The sequence below is a fragment of the Osmerus eperlanus genome, unplaced genomic scaffold (genome assembly GCF_963692335.1).
Source record: "Osmerus eperlanus unplaced genomic scaffold, fOsmEpe2.1 SCAFFOLD_307, whole genome shotgun sequence".
Taxonomy (NCBI): Eukaryota; Metazoa; Chordata; class Actinopteri; order Osmeriformes; family Osmeridae; genus Osmerus; species Osmerus eperlanus.
Genome location: NW_026911426.1, coordinates 2,652 through 18,205, shown reverse-complemented (window position 1 = coordinate 18,205; position 15,554 = coordinate 2,652). Strand labels below are relative to the sequence as shown.

Here is a 15,554-nt window from a genome sequence, read left to right as displayed (position 1 = left end):
ATTTTGCATTCGTATACTCTCTCCGAATAATCTATATGGCAACTCAAAGAAGTTAGTGTGCATTTTATTTTACTATAGTCTTATACTTTGGGGGTTCTCTCCGCGGTGGAACCCACGAGGAAATCGCTAGGCTAGTTCGAACTGAAACGCATTGCAGGTTAACAGAAACAGAACGCTTTCTGCTTTTCTTTCTGCCTCTCTTATCTGCGAAAGGAATTGGTTGAGAGTAGAAGCCGTGTTGTTTGGCTCCCCCCGTGAGGAGTTGAAGCCGTCCTCGTGCATACTCTGCATATCACAGGATTTGGTCTCTCCTCTCTTTCTGTAGCTGTTGTAGGACTGGCTATGGCCACTGCTACTTCCGGGTTCCGTCATTTCATTCTCCTGCCGATCAGCGCAGCAAACTGACTCTGTTCTATAAGCAAGCTAGCAGCCAACCTGCCAACACTCGCTGACACTCACTCATCTCAGACCGCGAGATAGATGAAATACCTACGGGGGAAAGGAAAGATCTGAATTGCAATCTCTTAATTTCTACTGCTTTTTTCTTTTTACAGTAATAATAAAACAAGATAGCGATCCGGAGGCAGAAGGGAGACGTGGACTTGCTGGATGAAAACGGGCTAAAAAGATTCATCCTCTCTTGAACATCATCACCAACCATCATTCATTCATTACCTTGACAACCCCTGGCTTTGATTGACAGCTGGAGTGGCAAAAAGCCATGAGACACGACAGTTTAGTTACATGCAGGTTGTTGATGGGCCGATTGTAACCTTCAGTTGGGTGCTTGACATTTTTTCTGATTTGGGGAAAGAGGAAAACAAGAAAAATTGCAAAACTCCTCCTGATGCTTCTGCTTCAACTCAACCACATTGGAGAATAGGAGAATTCGAAAAGTTGGTTGAAAAAGGAATCTTAACTCTAAATCACTTTCTAACCGGACTGGGATATTAAATATACGACACATCCAGGAGTTTATTGGAGCGCAGCCTGATGGCGCAAAGGGTAGGTTTTAAATCTCCAACACTTACCTATACAAATCCACTATAGGAGGGCCACCATAGCGCTATCCTCTTGTCAGTGGCGGCTAATTTGCAAAGTTTTCATATCTAAGCCGTTTTATTTGACATTTTTGCAGTACCTTTACTCTTCAAGACAAGTGACAGCCTCTGCTTAACCGACGGTCTCCGCGACATTCGTGGAGCAGTTTTAAAGGGACTCCTAAGTAGTTCGGTGTTTTACCAAAGTAACTCTCCTTCGGGGATAGTCTACCGAAGTTTAGAATGTTTTTGGTAATTACAAATCTTATCAATATATTAACCTGATAGTCTAGCAGTAGCGAGTGACTTTTTAAGATTACAAAGGGAAAGGCATTCCGATTTTGCTGTCGTAGTAATCACTTCTACTACTTCTGCTTTCTATTATGAATGAAATAGGCTACTATATACATTTTGTCAAACTTTTACACAAAAGTTACTCTGCACATTTTGACTTTATCTTGTTTCATTCCAGTACGATGAGCTGGCCCACTACGGTGGGATGGACGGAGTGGGAGTCCCGGCGTCTATGTACGGAGACCCGCATGCTCCCCGGCCGCTTCCCCAGGTCCATCATTTGAACCATGGACCGCCGCTCCACGCGAGCCAGCACTACGGTGCACATGCACACCCCAACGTTATGCCCACTAGCATGGGCTCCGCTGTCAATGATGTTTTAAAGCGGGACAAAGATCAAATTTATGGGTAGGTAGACACTACAATTTAATACCTTATTATTGAACAATTTCTGCTTTTATGGAACTTTCAATAAATATGTTTCACTTGCTTCACAACGTAATTATATAGGTTTCAAACAAATAATTGTAGTTTCAGAAATTCAGGGATTATTTTATTTATGACAAATGACATTGTCAAAGCAATAAATGTTTTAATTGGCAACATATCACATTTAGCTTTTAAATGTGTACACAGCTAACCATTAGAAGGCGCTGACCAAAACAAGGGTTGCTGTTGCAAAGCCGGACTTTAAGACACGGTTTCTCGGTGTAGCTTGTGCGGAGCTCCGGCGTGGTGGAGCTCGTGGCGGCTTGTACTCAGGCTATGTTTCCCCTCTTGCAGTCACCCATTATTCCCCCTGCTCGCGCTGGTTTTTGAGAAGTGCGAGCTGGCGACATGCACTCCGAGGGAGCCCGGGGTAGCAGGCGGGGATGTCTGTTCCTCAGACTCCTTCAACGAGGACATCGCAGTCTTTGCCAAACAGGTCACTTTAATTATACTTTATACAATATAGGCTACACGGATTTTACACTAACTTATGAGACCGACAGCGCATACAGTTGTTGATTGTTAAATACTATTTCAACTATTATTGCAACTTTTGACACTGCACATAGGCTACAGGTTTGTTAATCTTAATGTTGTATTATATAAAATAAAATACATCTTAAACTCATAGCTTTTCTGTTTATAAAGTAGGAACAATGCGTACGATGACATAGCCTTGTACGTGTGTTATATGTAAAAACTATATATTATTTTAGAATTCATTCCGTAATCAACATTATGGTCATTATAGGCAAATAGGCTATGTGTGCATATTCATAACATGTTTTTGAATTATACTTAAAGTAGGCTAACTCCATGTGTCTTGTGTGCTCACATAGGTCCGAGCAGAAAAACCTTTATTTTCATCAAATCCAGAGTTGGACAATTTGGTAAGCGCCGTGTCCTCCTTATCCCGGTTTTAGGTTTGATTGCTATTTAACTTGTTTTTTGGACTTTAATCTGGTTTTCTGTTCTCGGCATCGCAAAGTAAATATGTGAAGATCTGATGCAAAAGCACAACATAGACGTTAGATGGGATTCTTTGAAGTGAGCAAGGGCAAGCTCTAAGGGGTCTCGAGTGGCAGCGTATTACGCTAGCTCTAAGGAGGCCGGGAGGGAAGCCTCTGATTAGGCAGAGCGCTGGGACATCTCGGCGGGTGAAACCAGCCCCACTGCGCCCTGGTCACTCATTTGAAGCATTGTGGCCATACTTGCCGCTTTCATAGTTCAGTCTCTGAGGCCAACAGCTGGCCCGGGTGACCAAATAGGCTATGTCTTGTCTCATTCAATTGTGGAATAAGAAACCCGTCTTCTACATGTAAAATTGACAGTATAATTGTGCTCTCCAGTAAAACTATAAATAACACAACATACTTTTTCCATGTTTGTAGACTTTTTTCAATCTGTAAAATATAACATCGGGCACATGCTAAATGTCATATGTGTATAATAATCCTTTCATGACTAAATTGCATTTTTGTTTATTTTATTTTTCAGATGATTCAAGCCATACAAGTATTACGGTTTCACCTTTTGGAATTAGAAAAGGTAAACGTTTACATAACATATTATATTGTTTGTAGGCTTGACATTAATCGCTTGTATAGCCTACAGTTTGTTGCACAATATGTCTGATCCTCTGGTGATATTATTTATATCCTCTAGCATGCAAACATTTATTAGATATACCATTTTATTATAAAAAACATAATTTATATCAACGTTTAAAAGACGTAAAGACACCAACCATAGGCTAATTAAAGTTCTACTACTAGGCTAGAACTAGCCAATAATCACAGTAGTAATCGACTAATGGTATACATCTTCTGACAAATATTACAGTGTGCCCTTTTCTGGTTGATAGATTTAGTTGCGATAGTTTTGTGTAATTCTTTTGACGAGTTGACGGCATGGTATTTATTTTTGCCGTTCAACTTGTTGCTCCAGTCTCAGGAGAATAATAACCACAGCAACAATTTCACTATTGTTTCCTTGCCTTGACCGATAATGCCCAGTAATTGTAGTTATTCTTGGACTGCCCGCACTGTTTCCACATCCTGATTTTGTATCTTATTGTATTCCTCTTTATAGGTCCACGAGCTCTGTGACAATTTTTGCCACCGGTACATCAGTTGTTTGAAAGGAAAAATGCCAATAGATCTGGTTATTGACGAACGGGATGGAAGCTCAAAGTCAGACCATGAGGAGCTCTCAGGATCTTCGACTAACCTAGCCGATCACGTAAGTTGCCTAACAATGGCTTCAATCTCTTTGCAATAGTTTTATGAAAGAGTTATACGTGTGCGTGTGCGTGAGTGTGTGTGTGTGTGTGTGTATATACGTTGTGGGTGCCTGCAGGTTTCTTGGTGATATGTTTGACTTGGATTTTCTGCAATGCTCTGTTTTGGTAGATTACATTTGCGAGGAAAGATAGGTTATCTCATGAGCTTTCCTTGATAATTATTTGTTTGATATTTTACTTGACGTCACATTTATTGTTGTATGCGCTTAGTCTTTGACCTCTGTGTCAACAGCTTATTGTATGTACGCCGTTTTTACAAGTAGAATTTGACAATCGATATTTTGAGGTCAAAAGCTTGTTGTAATACAATGGAGAGAGTTATTGTTTTTGTCTTTTAGATTAGAGGCATTCATGTGTGCATAATGCGTCAGTGTGTGGTTACATGGCTTTGGACATGGCCGCCGCGCACTATGGATAGTTGGCCAGTGAAAACTTGAAAAATATTTTTATTGCATTGGTTCAACGTCAGCCTACATTAAAACAGACTAAGAATCATACTTTGGGCTTCTGGCACTTACTGAGAAAGTACAACATTTTGTAAAAGCTTTGGAAGAAGTCACGTGGCGCGCGCGTTAAGCTGTTTTATCTGCATAGGTGGAGAAAGTAATATTCCATTGCTTCGTAATGTCTACCATCAATGTCAAGTTCATATTAGTCCTATACCTGATGGCCGAGCAGTGCCATGACGTTACTTGCCGTTGATGTTAATGTGTTTAATTGTCTTCTATTGATCGACCTGTGGTTTGCTCTGCAGTGGCTTTTACCTCTCCGCCCTATTTTATGGCCCAGAGGCTCCATAATGCTGAATTCAATTATGTCCACCTGAAGTACAGTGCCTTTAAATTTGAGGATCGATCCCGTGGTTTAAACGTGCCTTTTCAGTGTAATAAACGCTTACTCTGGAATGGGTCAGTAGCCTATCCATCTGATTGTATTAGGGAGACTCCTCTCCACGTGATTAAAGTAAGGCTGTTCAAAGATGTCGTATCTGGTCAAATCGGTAAGCGACAAAAGCAACAGAGTGACTGGTTAATATCTAAGCAGCACGAGCCCAAGCCTATTAGGAATCAAAGCAGATTTAAGTGTTATGCAAAGTCACTGCGCTGCATCTGTTGGGTCTGGCTATAGGCCTAATGGCGGCGGATTCTCTTTGAATACCCGTCGCGTTTTCAGACTTGCTCAAAGTGCAATGCAGTAGGTGAATTAAAACACGATCAACACTGAAATGTCAGTGCGGGGCCGAGAAGAGGCTGAAATCTCAATATTGTGTCGCTTGTTCAGAAGAGTGTAGAAATGAGGCATGCTGTTGTTTATACTGAAGAGATTAGATAAACTAGCCTGTTTAGTTTCATGGCAGATGGCTGTTACTCAAGCCAATTTCCAGCGTTCCGTCGCAATGTCTGTACCCAGGCATTGTCATCAGGATACTTGTGAGAAATATTATTTTCATAATTAGACAATTCAATATGCCAATAAAGAAAATCAGGAGCAGAAATAAACAATCTGTAAGGTGAATGACAAGCCATTTATCCTGTGGTCGTTTAGACTGACCACTTCATTAGGTTTTTTATTTTGGAGCGATTTATTTCTTTCGTGTGGCAGCAATGAACATTTTACTACACCTAATTGCTGGGCTCAGCGTTAACAAAGCGGAAGGGTTGCTTGTGCGTTTTCTGCCATGTTTCCCCGTAGACTTGGCTTTCACTGTGGAAACTATTCTGATAAAGGCCGTTGAGTCGGATTATCTTTATGCAAATGTAGGAACCATGTGCACTAGGCTATAACTTAAACCATCTTTGTTACATTGTTACAAACGTTTGGATGTATAGGCTGAAGCCTTAATTCGACTCATTGTGTGGCATTATTTATTTTCACTTCTTTAATAGGATTTGTGAGTAGGCTATGTCTTCTTGTCAGTAATATTGAATGCATGGTGCAAGTCAAACACTGCTGAAGTGAGGATAATGTGTTAGGTTCAGTGCTTAACCAAGTGTGTATTTAAGTGCTCACGTATTACCGGCAGCCCTTGACGTGAATGGGTATAGTTATTTCCATATCTAATTTTGGTATTTTAAACTGTTTTATATGCTTCAAATTGAAGGATCATTGATTATACTGTATAGACACAAGACAGAATAACTGAAGTAATGCATAAATGATTTTTTGGGATGATGACAAGCAGTCTGCTTTACTTTTGTCTTAATTACTTTATTATTTATTTTGGCTGTGTTTTATTATTCATTTCTACCCTCTCTTCTAGTTGGAGAGGGGAAGGCAATTTGATAGTTAGATATGCTAATTTATTTAGTTAGAATCTCTCACGTCCATTTTTCTTTGCTTTGATATGCATTTTTAATATATAGCCCAGGGCTACATCTCATTTGGTGAAAGTTGGACTTGCTGGAGATGATGAGGCTCTTCACTGTGAAGGAGACAGCCCGTTGAGCTTGTTTTTTTCTCTCCCTCTTCCCTCTTTTCATCCCCTCCCCTCTCTACCACCCTCACCTGATGGGGTAGGCTTGTCCCTAATAAGCCCAGTTTTATTTACACTCAAGTGCAGCACTGTCTGTAGGATGAGAGGGTGATAGGATTACAACATTATCGTCAGCAGAGCTAAGGCCTTGATGACATTGTTGGTTTCTGACATTAGCTTCCAGTGTCTATCTCTACCCCCCTTACACACACACACACACACACCCTCACCCCTGCCCGTCATCCCTCCCTCTTGTAACAACATAATAATAATCACGCTAAGTTAAACTTGAAAAGTAAAAGCAAGACTATGTCTCATTGGCAAGAAAGATTGTTGCCGTTGTGCTGCTGGATCAACGCTTTGTCCGCTTGTCTTTTAATTAATAAAATTACATTTCAGTCTTTTCTGTGCTATACCCATTTAGCAAGGCGGATAGAATTAATGGTTGCTGATGCTGAAAATGATCTGTACTAATGAATTTAATGTTGTGATTTCCTGGCATTATTGTGTTGCCCCTTCAGTCAAGCTGTCCATTAGCAGAGGGAGCGCTCACACACATGCAAATAGAAACTGTAATGACTTGGAATATCGTTTTAGGATTATTTGGTGACATTGTCGTACTTGAATGATTCTTGGCATCCTGGGTTTTGCACTTCTTGCTCTGAGCTTATGACAGTTCCCTCTCTAGGAGGTTATGTGCAGGTTATCTGAGCTTTGCATGGTCGGCATGAAAATGTTCCTGTTTACATATGATTCTCTCGAGCAGCCCCTGGGCCAGAGAAGGCCATTGATCAGACTCCGAACAATGCCTCTGAGTCATACCTATAAGTCCACTGTATATATCTTATGTGCACAACTGCTGCTTGTGTTATTTGTCAAGAGGGGAGGGGGGGGGATGTTATGGAATGCCACGTTGGGTTCATGTTCCTATTCTCTTCCAGAGCTCCTGTCGGCCTCCTTGTGTTTGTGTTAGCTAGGCCGCAGTGAGCTGCAGAGCTATGCCATTTCTATGTTTTGGAGGTGTTCCAATTTGACATACACTAGTCCCCTCCAGACCCCCTCCTCCCCACGCAGACCTAGTCCTCAAATAGCGTGGCCTAGCGGAGTGGAGTGCGCTGTTCCAGACTATTGTTTTGGTGGTGGGGGGTTGTCTGGCCCTACATTTCCTATTTGATTACGGCTTGAGACAGAGAGAGAAGAGAGAGACCGATCTCACTTGTTGCGCACCTCGCTCGCCCTCCAAGCACCATGCAATCGAAGTTGCCTCGTCTACTGTGTGCTCAACATAGATCTATCTGTTTTTGGACTATTACACGTGTCTAGCCCTATTTGCATCAATGCACTATGGCATTAGCTTACTTGTTGATGATCATTGTCATGTTAAAAGGGTTTGTGGCACCTCATTTTGAATGGCTTAGATGGGAATTTGCATATGTTTTTCAACGGCTTCAGGTGTCTTTTTGATAAATCCATCGTCAGAGTTTTGGATTTGTCTTCATGTGTTTATGTGAGTCAAGTCCATAAATCAAACCGAACCAGTGGCGTGGAATCAGCTTTTTATTTCTGCTTTTCTGATAGAGTGATTGCACATGTAATGTGCCATTTGGTGCAGTGAACAAGACTTATTTTGCCTCACAGTCACTCCCTCCCGTACGCCTCTTAAAATACATAGTGGCCAATTATTAGATGCTTAATTATTGCTTCTCTTCTATTCCTGGAGTATAATTTGGGGGTTTTGTAAATATGTTTGTTGAATATGGGGACACGTTCACCTTTTTTGAAATAGCATAATTACCTAGTGAATGCTGCAAACAAAAAAATGTGCGAGGAGTTTTAACTGCTTATGCAGTGTGGCAAGAAGATGTCTCCGAATGTCAGCTGGGTCTGTAATTTACGATCCTCTGCGTTTTGGAGTGTGTCAGCAGTATGTACATGTTCAGTATGGGATCCTCCCATGCAGCCAGCTCACACTGCAGTTCCCAACCTGCTTCTTCTCACTAGAACACAGAACACTGTCTCTCTGGCCTTCCCTGACTCTCTCCCTGCCTCCCTCCCTGCCTCCGTCCTTCTAGATTCCTGGGGAATTCAAGCTAAATTCAATGACGCCCCTAAATCTGTTTTATTTGGGAAATGTCAAGGGACACTGTGAGCGAGATTGTGTATCCATGGGAAGAGCAAGTGTATGTGTGCGAGTGTGTGAATGAGTGGAGGAGAGAGAGAAACACAATTCTCCTGTGGCTCTGTTGTACTACACGCCCCCCCCCCTTCCCTCCCCATATTGTCTCCTGCTTTTATATTAATTACATCTTGCATTATCAGCCGCTGGTCACTAACCTCGGCAAATAGACAACACTGCCCCAAGAGACCAGGTCTCCTGTTGTATCTTATTTGACACCTTGTGCTATTGCTGTGTTTGCTGGCTGGCTCTCTCCTCCTCCTTCTGGTAACAGTGCTCTTTAACACAATTAGAGAAGAGCATGGAGTGAACCATGTTTGACTCCTAATTATGCCAAGCTTCAGGGAATAGTCACATGGGCCACGGACGGCTTTTCTCCTCCTTTTCTTCCCTTTTTTTCCCTCACGATCCAATTTTTTTTAGGGGTCCCCGATTCAACTTTTTTTTTTAACAAGTTGTTTGAAATTTATTGGACTCAGGGGAGTCATGAAAAAATGTTTTTGTGTACCAGCCGTGTGTGTGTGCCGGTGCTACAAGCCTCGGTGTCTGATGAGCACCCCTCATAGCTTGGAGAGGTGCCCTAAATTATTCATGTGGAGGAAAGGCTGTTGCTTTTGTCGCCTTGCTCCGTGTTGAAAGTCAACGCCTCTGTTGTGATCTAGTACACTGGCGGTGGTACTCGGGAAAGGCTGTGGGTGAGAGGAACGCCATACACATGAAAACAGAGGTGTGTGTGTGTGTTTGTGTGAGAATGGACACTCTGACACTGTGTGTTCTCCCTCTAAACGGGCTCACATGCTAGTAGCTTTGCTGTGTGTTTTCACTCAGCAAGTCTCAGAAAATGTGTTCTGTTCTCTGTGTAGCAAATCATTGCAATATATATCTCCCTGTAACACCATTATCTGGGGTGTCTTTGAAATTAATTTAGTGCCTGGGCCATTAAAAATGACACATTACCCTGCAATGACAGCTAAATTAAGTTCTATCGATTCAGCCGTTGCATTAAGTTGGCTTCCCGGACAAGCTGGATATCCCAGGCAGACAGAGATGTGAGGCGAGCCTGGGTTTTCAGGCCTGTCTTGCTTGCGATGGGTGTTTCAGTGTCAGGAAGCAGAAACCAGTCATTTTCTTCCCTTGGAACAACAACAGCACATTCTGAGAGCACGGCGGAGCAGCCCAGCTCTGTATGAATACATCCAACCATTTTCTTTCCTTTTTTCCTCTCTCTCTCTCTCTCTCTCTCTCTCTCTCTCTCTCTCTCTCTCTCTCTCTCTCTCTCTCTCTCTCTCTCTCTCTCTCTCTCTCTCTCTCTCTCTCTCTCTCTCTCTCTCTCTCTCTCTCTCTCTCTCTCTCTCATTCTCTCATTCTCTCTTTCTCTCTTTCTCTCTTTCTCTCTGTCTCTCTCTCTCTCCCTCTCATGTGTTCTATTATGTCTCTTCTGAGACATAATAGAACTGCCACAGCTACTGCAGTCAAAGTGATGCTCAAGTCGACTAAGCTGCGTTCAGCTCGGAAACCATTTACAGTTGTGACTCTCAGGACACAGGGTGCGCTCCTAGACCCTGTGTCCTTGATCACCAGTGACCTGGGAGACTTAGCACATCGCAATCACACACCCCTGTCCAAAAGGGAAGGGCGGGGGGCACTGTTACCCACCTCTTGTCCTCTATGGCTAAACCCAGCGCTGGTGCTATTGTTCAGCCTGCTTTTTCCCCCTCTTTTGGGCAATTCTCTGAGCTCTTTATATGATTGCCATCCGGGGAACAGCTGATGCTGAGAGGGTCTGGAGTGGAGGAGCTTCAAGGGCCTGCAACTGTCTGCGGCCCCCGCGCTCCGAGCTGTTGGGGGGAAAATGGTCTTCCTCCTCGAAAAAACAACTTAGAGCACATAAAAGGGTCCGCTCACAGGCAGAGCAGCAGGCTCCCTAGCAGGCAGCAAGGACCAGGCACCCAGGGGAAGCAGGCAGCAGTTGCTTCACAGCCCCCCCTCGCAGAGAAGCTCCTCCACTCTCCAGGCTGTATGTCTGTCACCCCATCCCCCCAAAAAGCTCAGTCTATCTGGGGCAGACGGGGTCCTGGCTGGCCCTTCTCTGGCTGGGGCTGAGGGTAGAGTTCATCAAAAAATTAGCAAACTAAAAGGCAGAACGGTAAAAACGGTTTACTCTGAGTATTTTGTGGCGTGTACTCCCCCCCCCCTCCCCATGTCATATATGTATGTGTGCGTTGGAGGGAGAGAAAAAAGCCCAAAGCGAGTACTGAGAAGTGGGCTGAGGTTTGTGGGAAGCCTTGGTGCAGCCCTGTGTTTGTTTGGCTTGGGCTCCTTTCAAGGGGCTGCTTCTCCAAGGGCCCCAGTCAATGTTAGGCTAATGTTAGCCAACATTTTGTCATCGTGTTCAGGTGACAAGTTAAATTGGGGCTTGTTTCTTTTCCGTGTCTAGCGTGTGTGGGTGTGTGCGTGCATGTTTTTGGTGATGTGGTCAGTTTGTGCTTCTTTGGCCTAAATTCCAGAGGAAATTCCACCTCTAGTCTGCCTTCGTGTGGCACTGATAAAGCCCTTCCTGTACAGTAGAAATCCTGTTTCCCTGCATGGTCCAGCAGGGAATGACCAGGAAAGTGACACAGAGAGAGAGAAAAAAACTAGTGCACATGTAAACACATATAAATTGAATTTTATTCAACCAATAGAGATGAAAAACTAAAATGCGCTCACTCCGCAGAAGCGACATGGGAAAATGGCTGTGCTTTCTCTGAATGTGTGTGTGTGTGTTTTGAGGGACTGCTTGTTTCTGTGTGTGTGTGTGTGTGTGTGTGTGTGGGCGTATATGTGAATGTGGGCGTGCATGCATTTTTTGGCAGATTAGAAGGAGAATCACTGTCATATCTTATTTTCATTGCTGACAGTGGGAATGATTAATGACGTCTGTGGGATATTTAGACTTTTTACCTCACGTTTCTCCCTGCATTTCTCACTTGACACGGAAGTCTCAATTGGTCACGGTATAAACGAACTCTCCTTCTCCATGTGTGTTTAGACAAGTCCTCGCCAGCGGCCTGCCTGCAACGTTCAAAATCAGACGCCACATTAACTGTCTCTGCCCCCCCCATGCGCTTCTGTCCTAATGGACCTGTTTGATTGCAAAGTTTTGGACTTAGTGCCAGCTGCTGTGGTGTTCCAGTCTTTTCTGGGCCCTTTGATTGTAGTGCCGTTGTTGATTGTGTGTGTATGTGTAGAGTGTTGTGTGTGTGTGATTGAGGGGAAATTGGGAGTGGAGCTCTTTGCTTGCTAGGAGAATGTAAGCAGTCCAAAGATCGGCACAGCACTCTGGACTCTTACAGATGTCACTCTCATGTTTCCAGCATGCTCATGTGGTCTCCTCTCTCTCTCTTTCTCTCGCCCTCCCTCCCTTCCTTCCTCCCTCCCTGCCTTACCTCCTCTTCCTCCATTCCGCTTCTGGTTTGCGGTTTTGGGTGGGAATGCGGATGGATGGATCCCCTCTCACCCTTTCTCTCTCCCCCTCCTCGCCCTCTCTCTCTCTCTCTCTCTCTCTCTCTCTCTCTCTCTCTCTCTCTCTCTCTCTCTCTCTCTCTCTCTCTCTCCAACCCCTCCAGAACCCTGCTTCCTGGAGAGACCACGATGACGCCACCTCCACACACTCCGCCGGCACACCTGGACCCTCCAGTGGAGGCCACGCATCACAGAGCGGCGATAACAGCAGTGAACAAGGTGAGTCCAAAACGCAGTCACTCACACGCACACACATTCACCATGCACAGCACATATACAAACAGATACATCAAACACAAATGTACACTCTAACATGTGTACAAAACACACACACATACACACACAAACCTACATCAAATATATATATTAATCCTTGCAATGATACATTTAGCCAACAAACCAGTTTAGCCATGTGTAATATGAGAGCAAGACTGATAACATGGCACCTCTCTCTTCTCTGGAGATAGTTTCCGACGAATCTGCCTCTGATGCACATCACATTATCCTGTTCCCTTACTGGCATGCATGTACACACGCACACACACATGCACAATCACTGGTTTACGAAGGCTTTCCAACCAATGCTATTTAGAGTAGGACAGCATGCTTAATAGTGAGCAGAGCTGAGCTTAGGAAAGCTGGTGATTAATAGGATATTTCTGCCAGTTCTCACTTGCATTTAAAGCATATTAACTTTGCGAGCTAATTAAAGAGCAGAGCAGCTTGCATTTCTATTTGGCTTTGGCCGTGCCAACTTGCAATAACACATGTCTAAACATTTATGCTTATTACTGTTACAATAGACCAGTCTGCAATTTTATGGTCAAAGCTCTTTAGATTTTAAAATATCCATGCAGCCTGGTTTAAATTATATATTATTTAAAATAAGTATGGGTGCAAATTTCAACACGGAAGCAGGAAAAAAGAAACTATGTAGGGTCATAAATGATTCACTTATCAAACTTTTAACTACTGTCTTTATTTACTAAGACAACAATGTTGATTAGCCATAGCCTCTCCTTTCTCCTCTTGCACTTGTTTTGAATGTCCTCTCTAACAGTCAGGCCAGAGATCCACTTTCATTGGCAGCAGTCTTGTGTGTGTGTGTGTGAATGGGATTGTGTGTGTTCACCTTTGTGTGTATGCTGTGGCAGCATCTAGGGTTTGCATGGAATTTCATCACACTCAACTCTTCTCTCAAACACACACACACTGTCTGGCTCCCCAGAGGAGGCCAGGCGCTTGTCAAGTCCAATCTATACTAACGTTTTGCCGATAGGCAATCAAAGATATCGATGAAGTGTGTGTTCTGTGGTGGAGCTGGTTTAATCACGGTTTCCCATTCTCACTTGTCATCCATCAGTGACCACAGACACCCCCTCTGCACACACACACACACACACACACACACACACACACACACACACACACACACACAAACACACACACACACACACACACAGCTGAAGGAAACCTCTGTGGTCAAGACTGGTTGCATCACAGGTTTTTCCCTGGCTGAGTGGAGGGGAGACCATGACAGAATAGTAGCACAGGTCCATTGTGTGTGTACCTGTATATGTGTGTGTGTGTGTTTTATTTTTGTCTTGCCCTGAACTCCACCCCATCCCCCTTTTGATGTTCATCATCCCTACAGAGACAATAGTGAACTGTAACTAGAGAGAGAGAGAGATAGAGAGAGAGAAAAAGAAAGAAAGAAAGAGAGAGAGCAAGCGAGGGAGCAAGAAGGGAAAGAAATGCACTGCCTATTGATTATCTTACACGCATAAGTACAAGTGACCTGTAATCCACAGAGCACTTATCGACTCCTCTCTCCACCGGATCCAGTAACACAGGATCAATACTAGCCAGGACAGTTATCGTACGGATGTGCACAGGGCCAATCCTGACCAGACCCAGACCCAGACCAAAGAGGGGCTAAACGCTCTTTTCCCCCTCCTGGCCCCTGTGGAAAGTAAAAGCTCAGGTCTAGGACTGAAGCACAGGTATGAGCAGAACAGAGAGAAGGAATGAGAATTGGAGAGGTGAAAGAAGGTGAAAATTAGAAGGCAAAGTAGGGAGGAGAAGGAGGGGAAAAATACCAAAATAAGAAAGGAGAGAAGGGTCAGAGACGGAGACAGAGACACAGAGCGAGAGAGAGAGAGAGAGAGAGAGAGAGAGAGAGAGAGAGAGAGAGAGAGGGGGAGAGGGAGAGGGAGAGGGAGAGGGAGAGGGAGAGGGAGAGGGAGAGGGAGAGAGGAGAGAGAGGGAGAGAGAGAGAGAGAGAGAGAGAAAGAGAGAAAGAGAGAGAGAGAGAGGGAGAGAGGGAGAGAAAGAGAGAGAGAGAGCTGATTTAATGCTCTAATGAGGCTGTCCTCCAGCCAGTTGTTGTGTGTGAAGCGTGCTCTGACCTTTCGCTTCACTCGGGAGCCCCACTGCCTCATTTTTCACATTCTTGCAATTACGTTAACGCTTCAAGCTCTCCCCGACTCCCGACTCTGGCCCTTCCACTCTGACAGACCCCTCCTCACCTCCTCCTCCTCTTCCACTGTTCTCCTCACTCCACTCCACGCATGAACTGGACTCCTGTCTCATCTCCATACATTTCCACACACAATCTTCAGCAAGCACAGGGCAGCCCAGACAGAGAGAGACAGATAAAGAGAGAGGGAGAGCGAGAGAGAGAGGGAACGAGTGAGCGAGAGGGGGAGAGAGAGGGGGAGAGAGCGAGAGACGAGTGCTTCACTTCAGTAATGGGCTATTTAACAGCTTGGCCTCTGTTAAAAGGGGTGAGGGTGGGGATCAGTGGAGGAGTAGACAGGAGTGGGATGGAGAGAAAGAAGGAGAGCAGGAGAGGGAGAGAGACCAGAGGAAGGAGAAGGAGAGAGGGAAGAGACAAAGAATCAGGGAGGAGCGAGGGAGGAGGGAAGGAGAGCTCAGTCTTAGCCTTTGGGGTTTTAAACAGTGAAACAAAGACAGAAGTGTAAACACAGTAACATCGGGACCTTTTGCAAACTCTGCCGTGAACAAGTGATTGGAAACCCCTACCCAGCGGGTGAGGAGTCTACAGGCAACTGGCTGATAACAGGGCTTCTGCTCTCCAAACCTCTTCTCAGTGTGAGCTGAGGTGTTCCCACTTATGTAAGCTCTACGGAGGACAGCCCTCTAAGCGGGTGTGTTGGCAAAGTTAGAGTCGCTCTCTAGTTTCCCTTCCTTGTTATATAGTCATCACCTATAAAGACTCCGGCTAGAAGATATATTGTATTACAAACTGTACTT

General features: G+C 44.3%; 1 protein-coding gene across 1 annotated transcript; it reads left to right on the top strand.

The window, feature by feature from the left end:
* Positions 1–307: 307 nt before the first annotated feature.
* LOC134016066 (homeobox protein Meis2) lies at positions 308–12,513 on the top strand (the record flags this gene model as incomplete). Its single annotated transcript, XM_062455483.1, has 7 exons — positions 308–1,005; positions 1,513–1,742; positions 2,118–2,259; positions 2,663–2,713; positions 3,321–3,371; positions 3,915–4,064; positions 12,383–12,513. Coding segments are annotated over exons 1-7 (767 nt in total), but the record flags the coding sequence as incomplete, so codon positions are not given.
* Between the last annotated feature and the right edge of the window lie 3,041 nt (positions 12,514–15,554).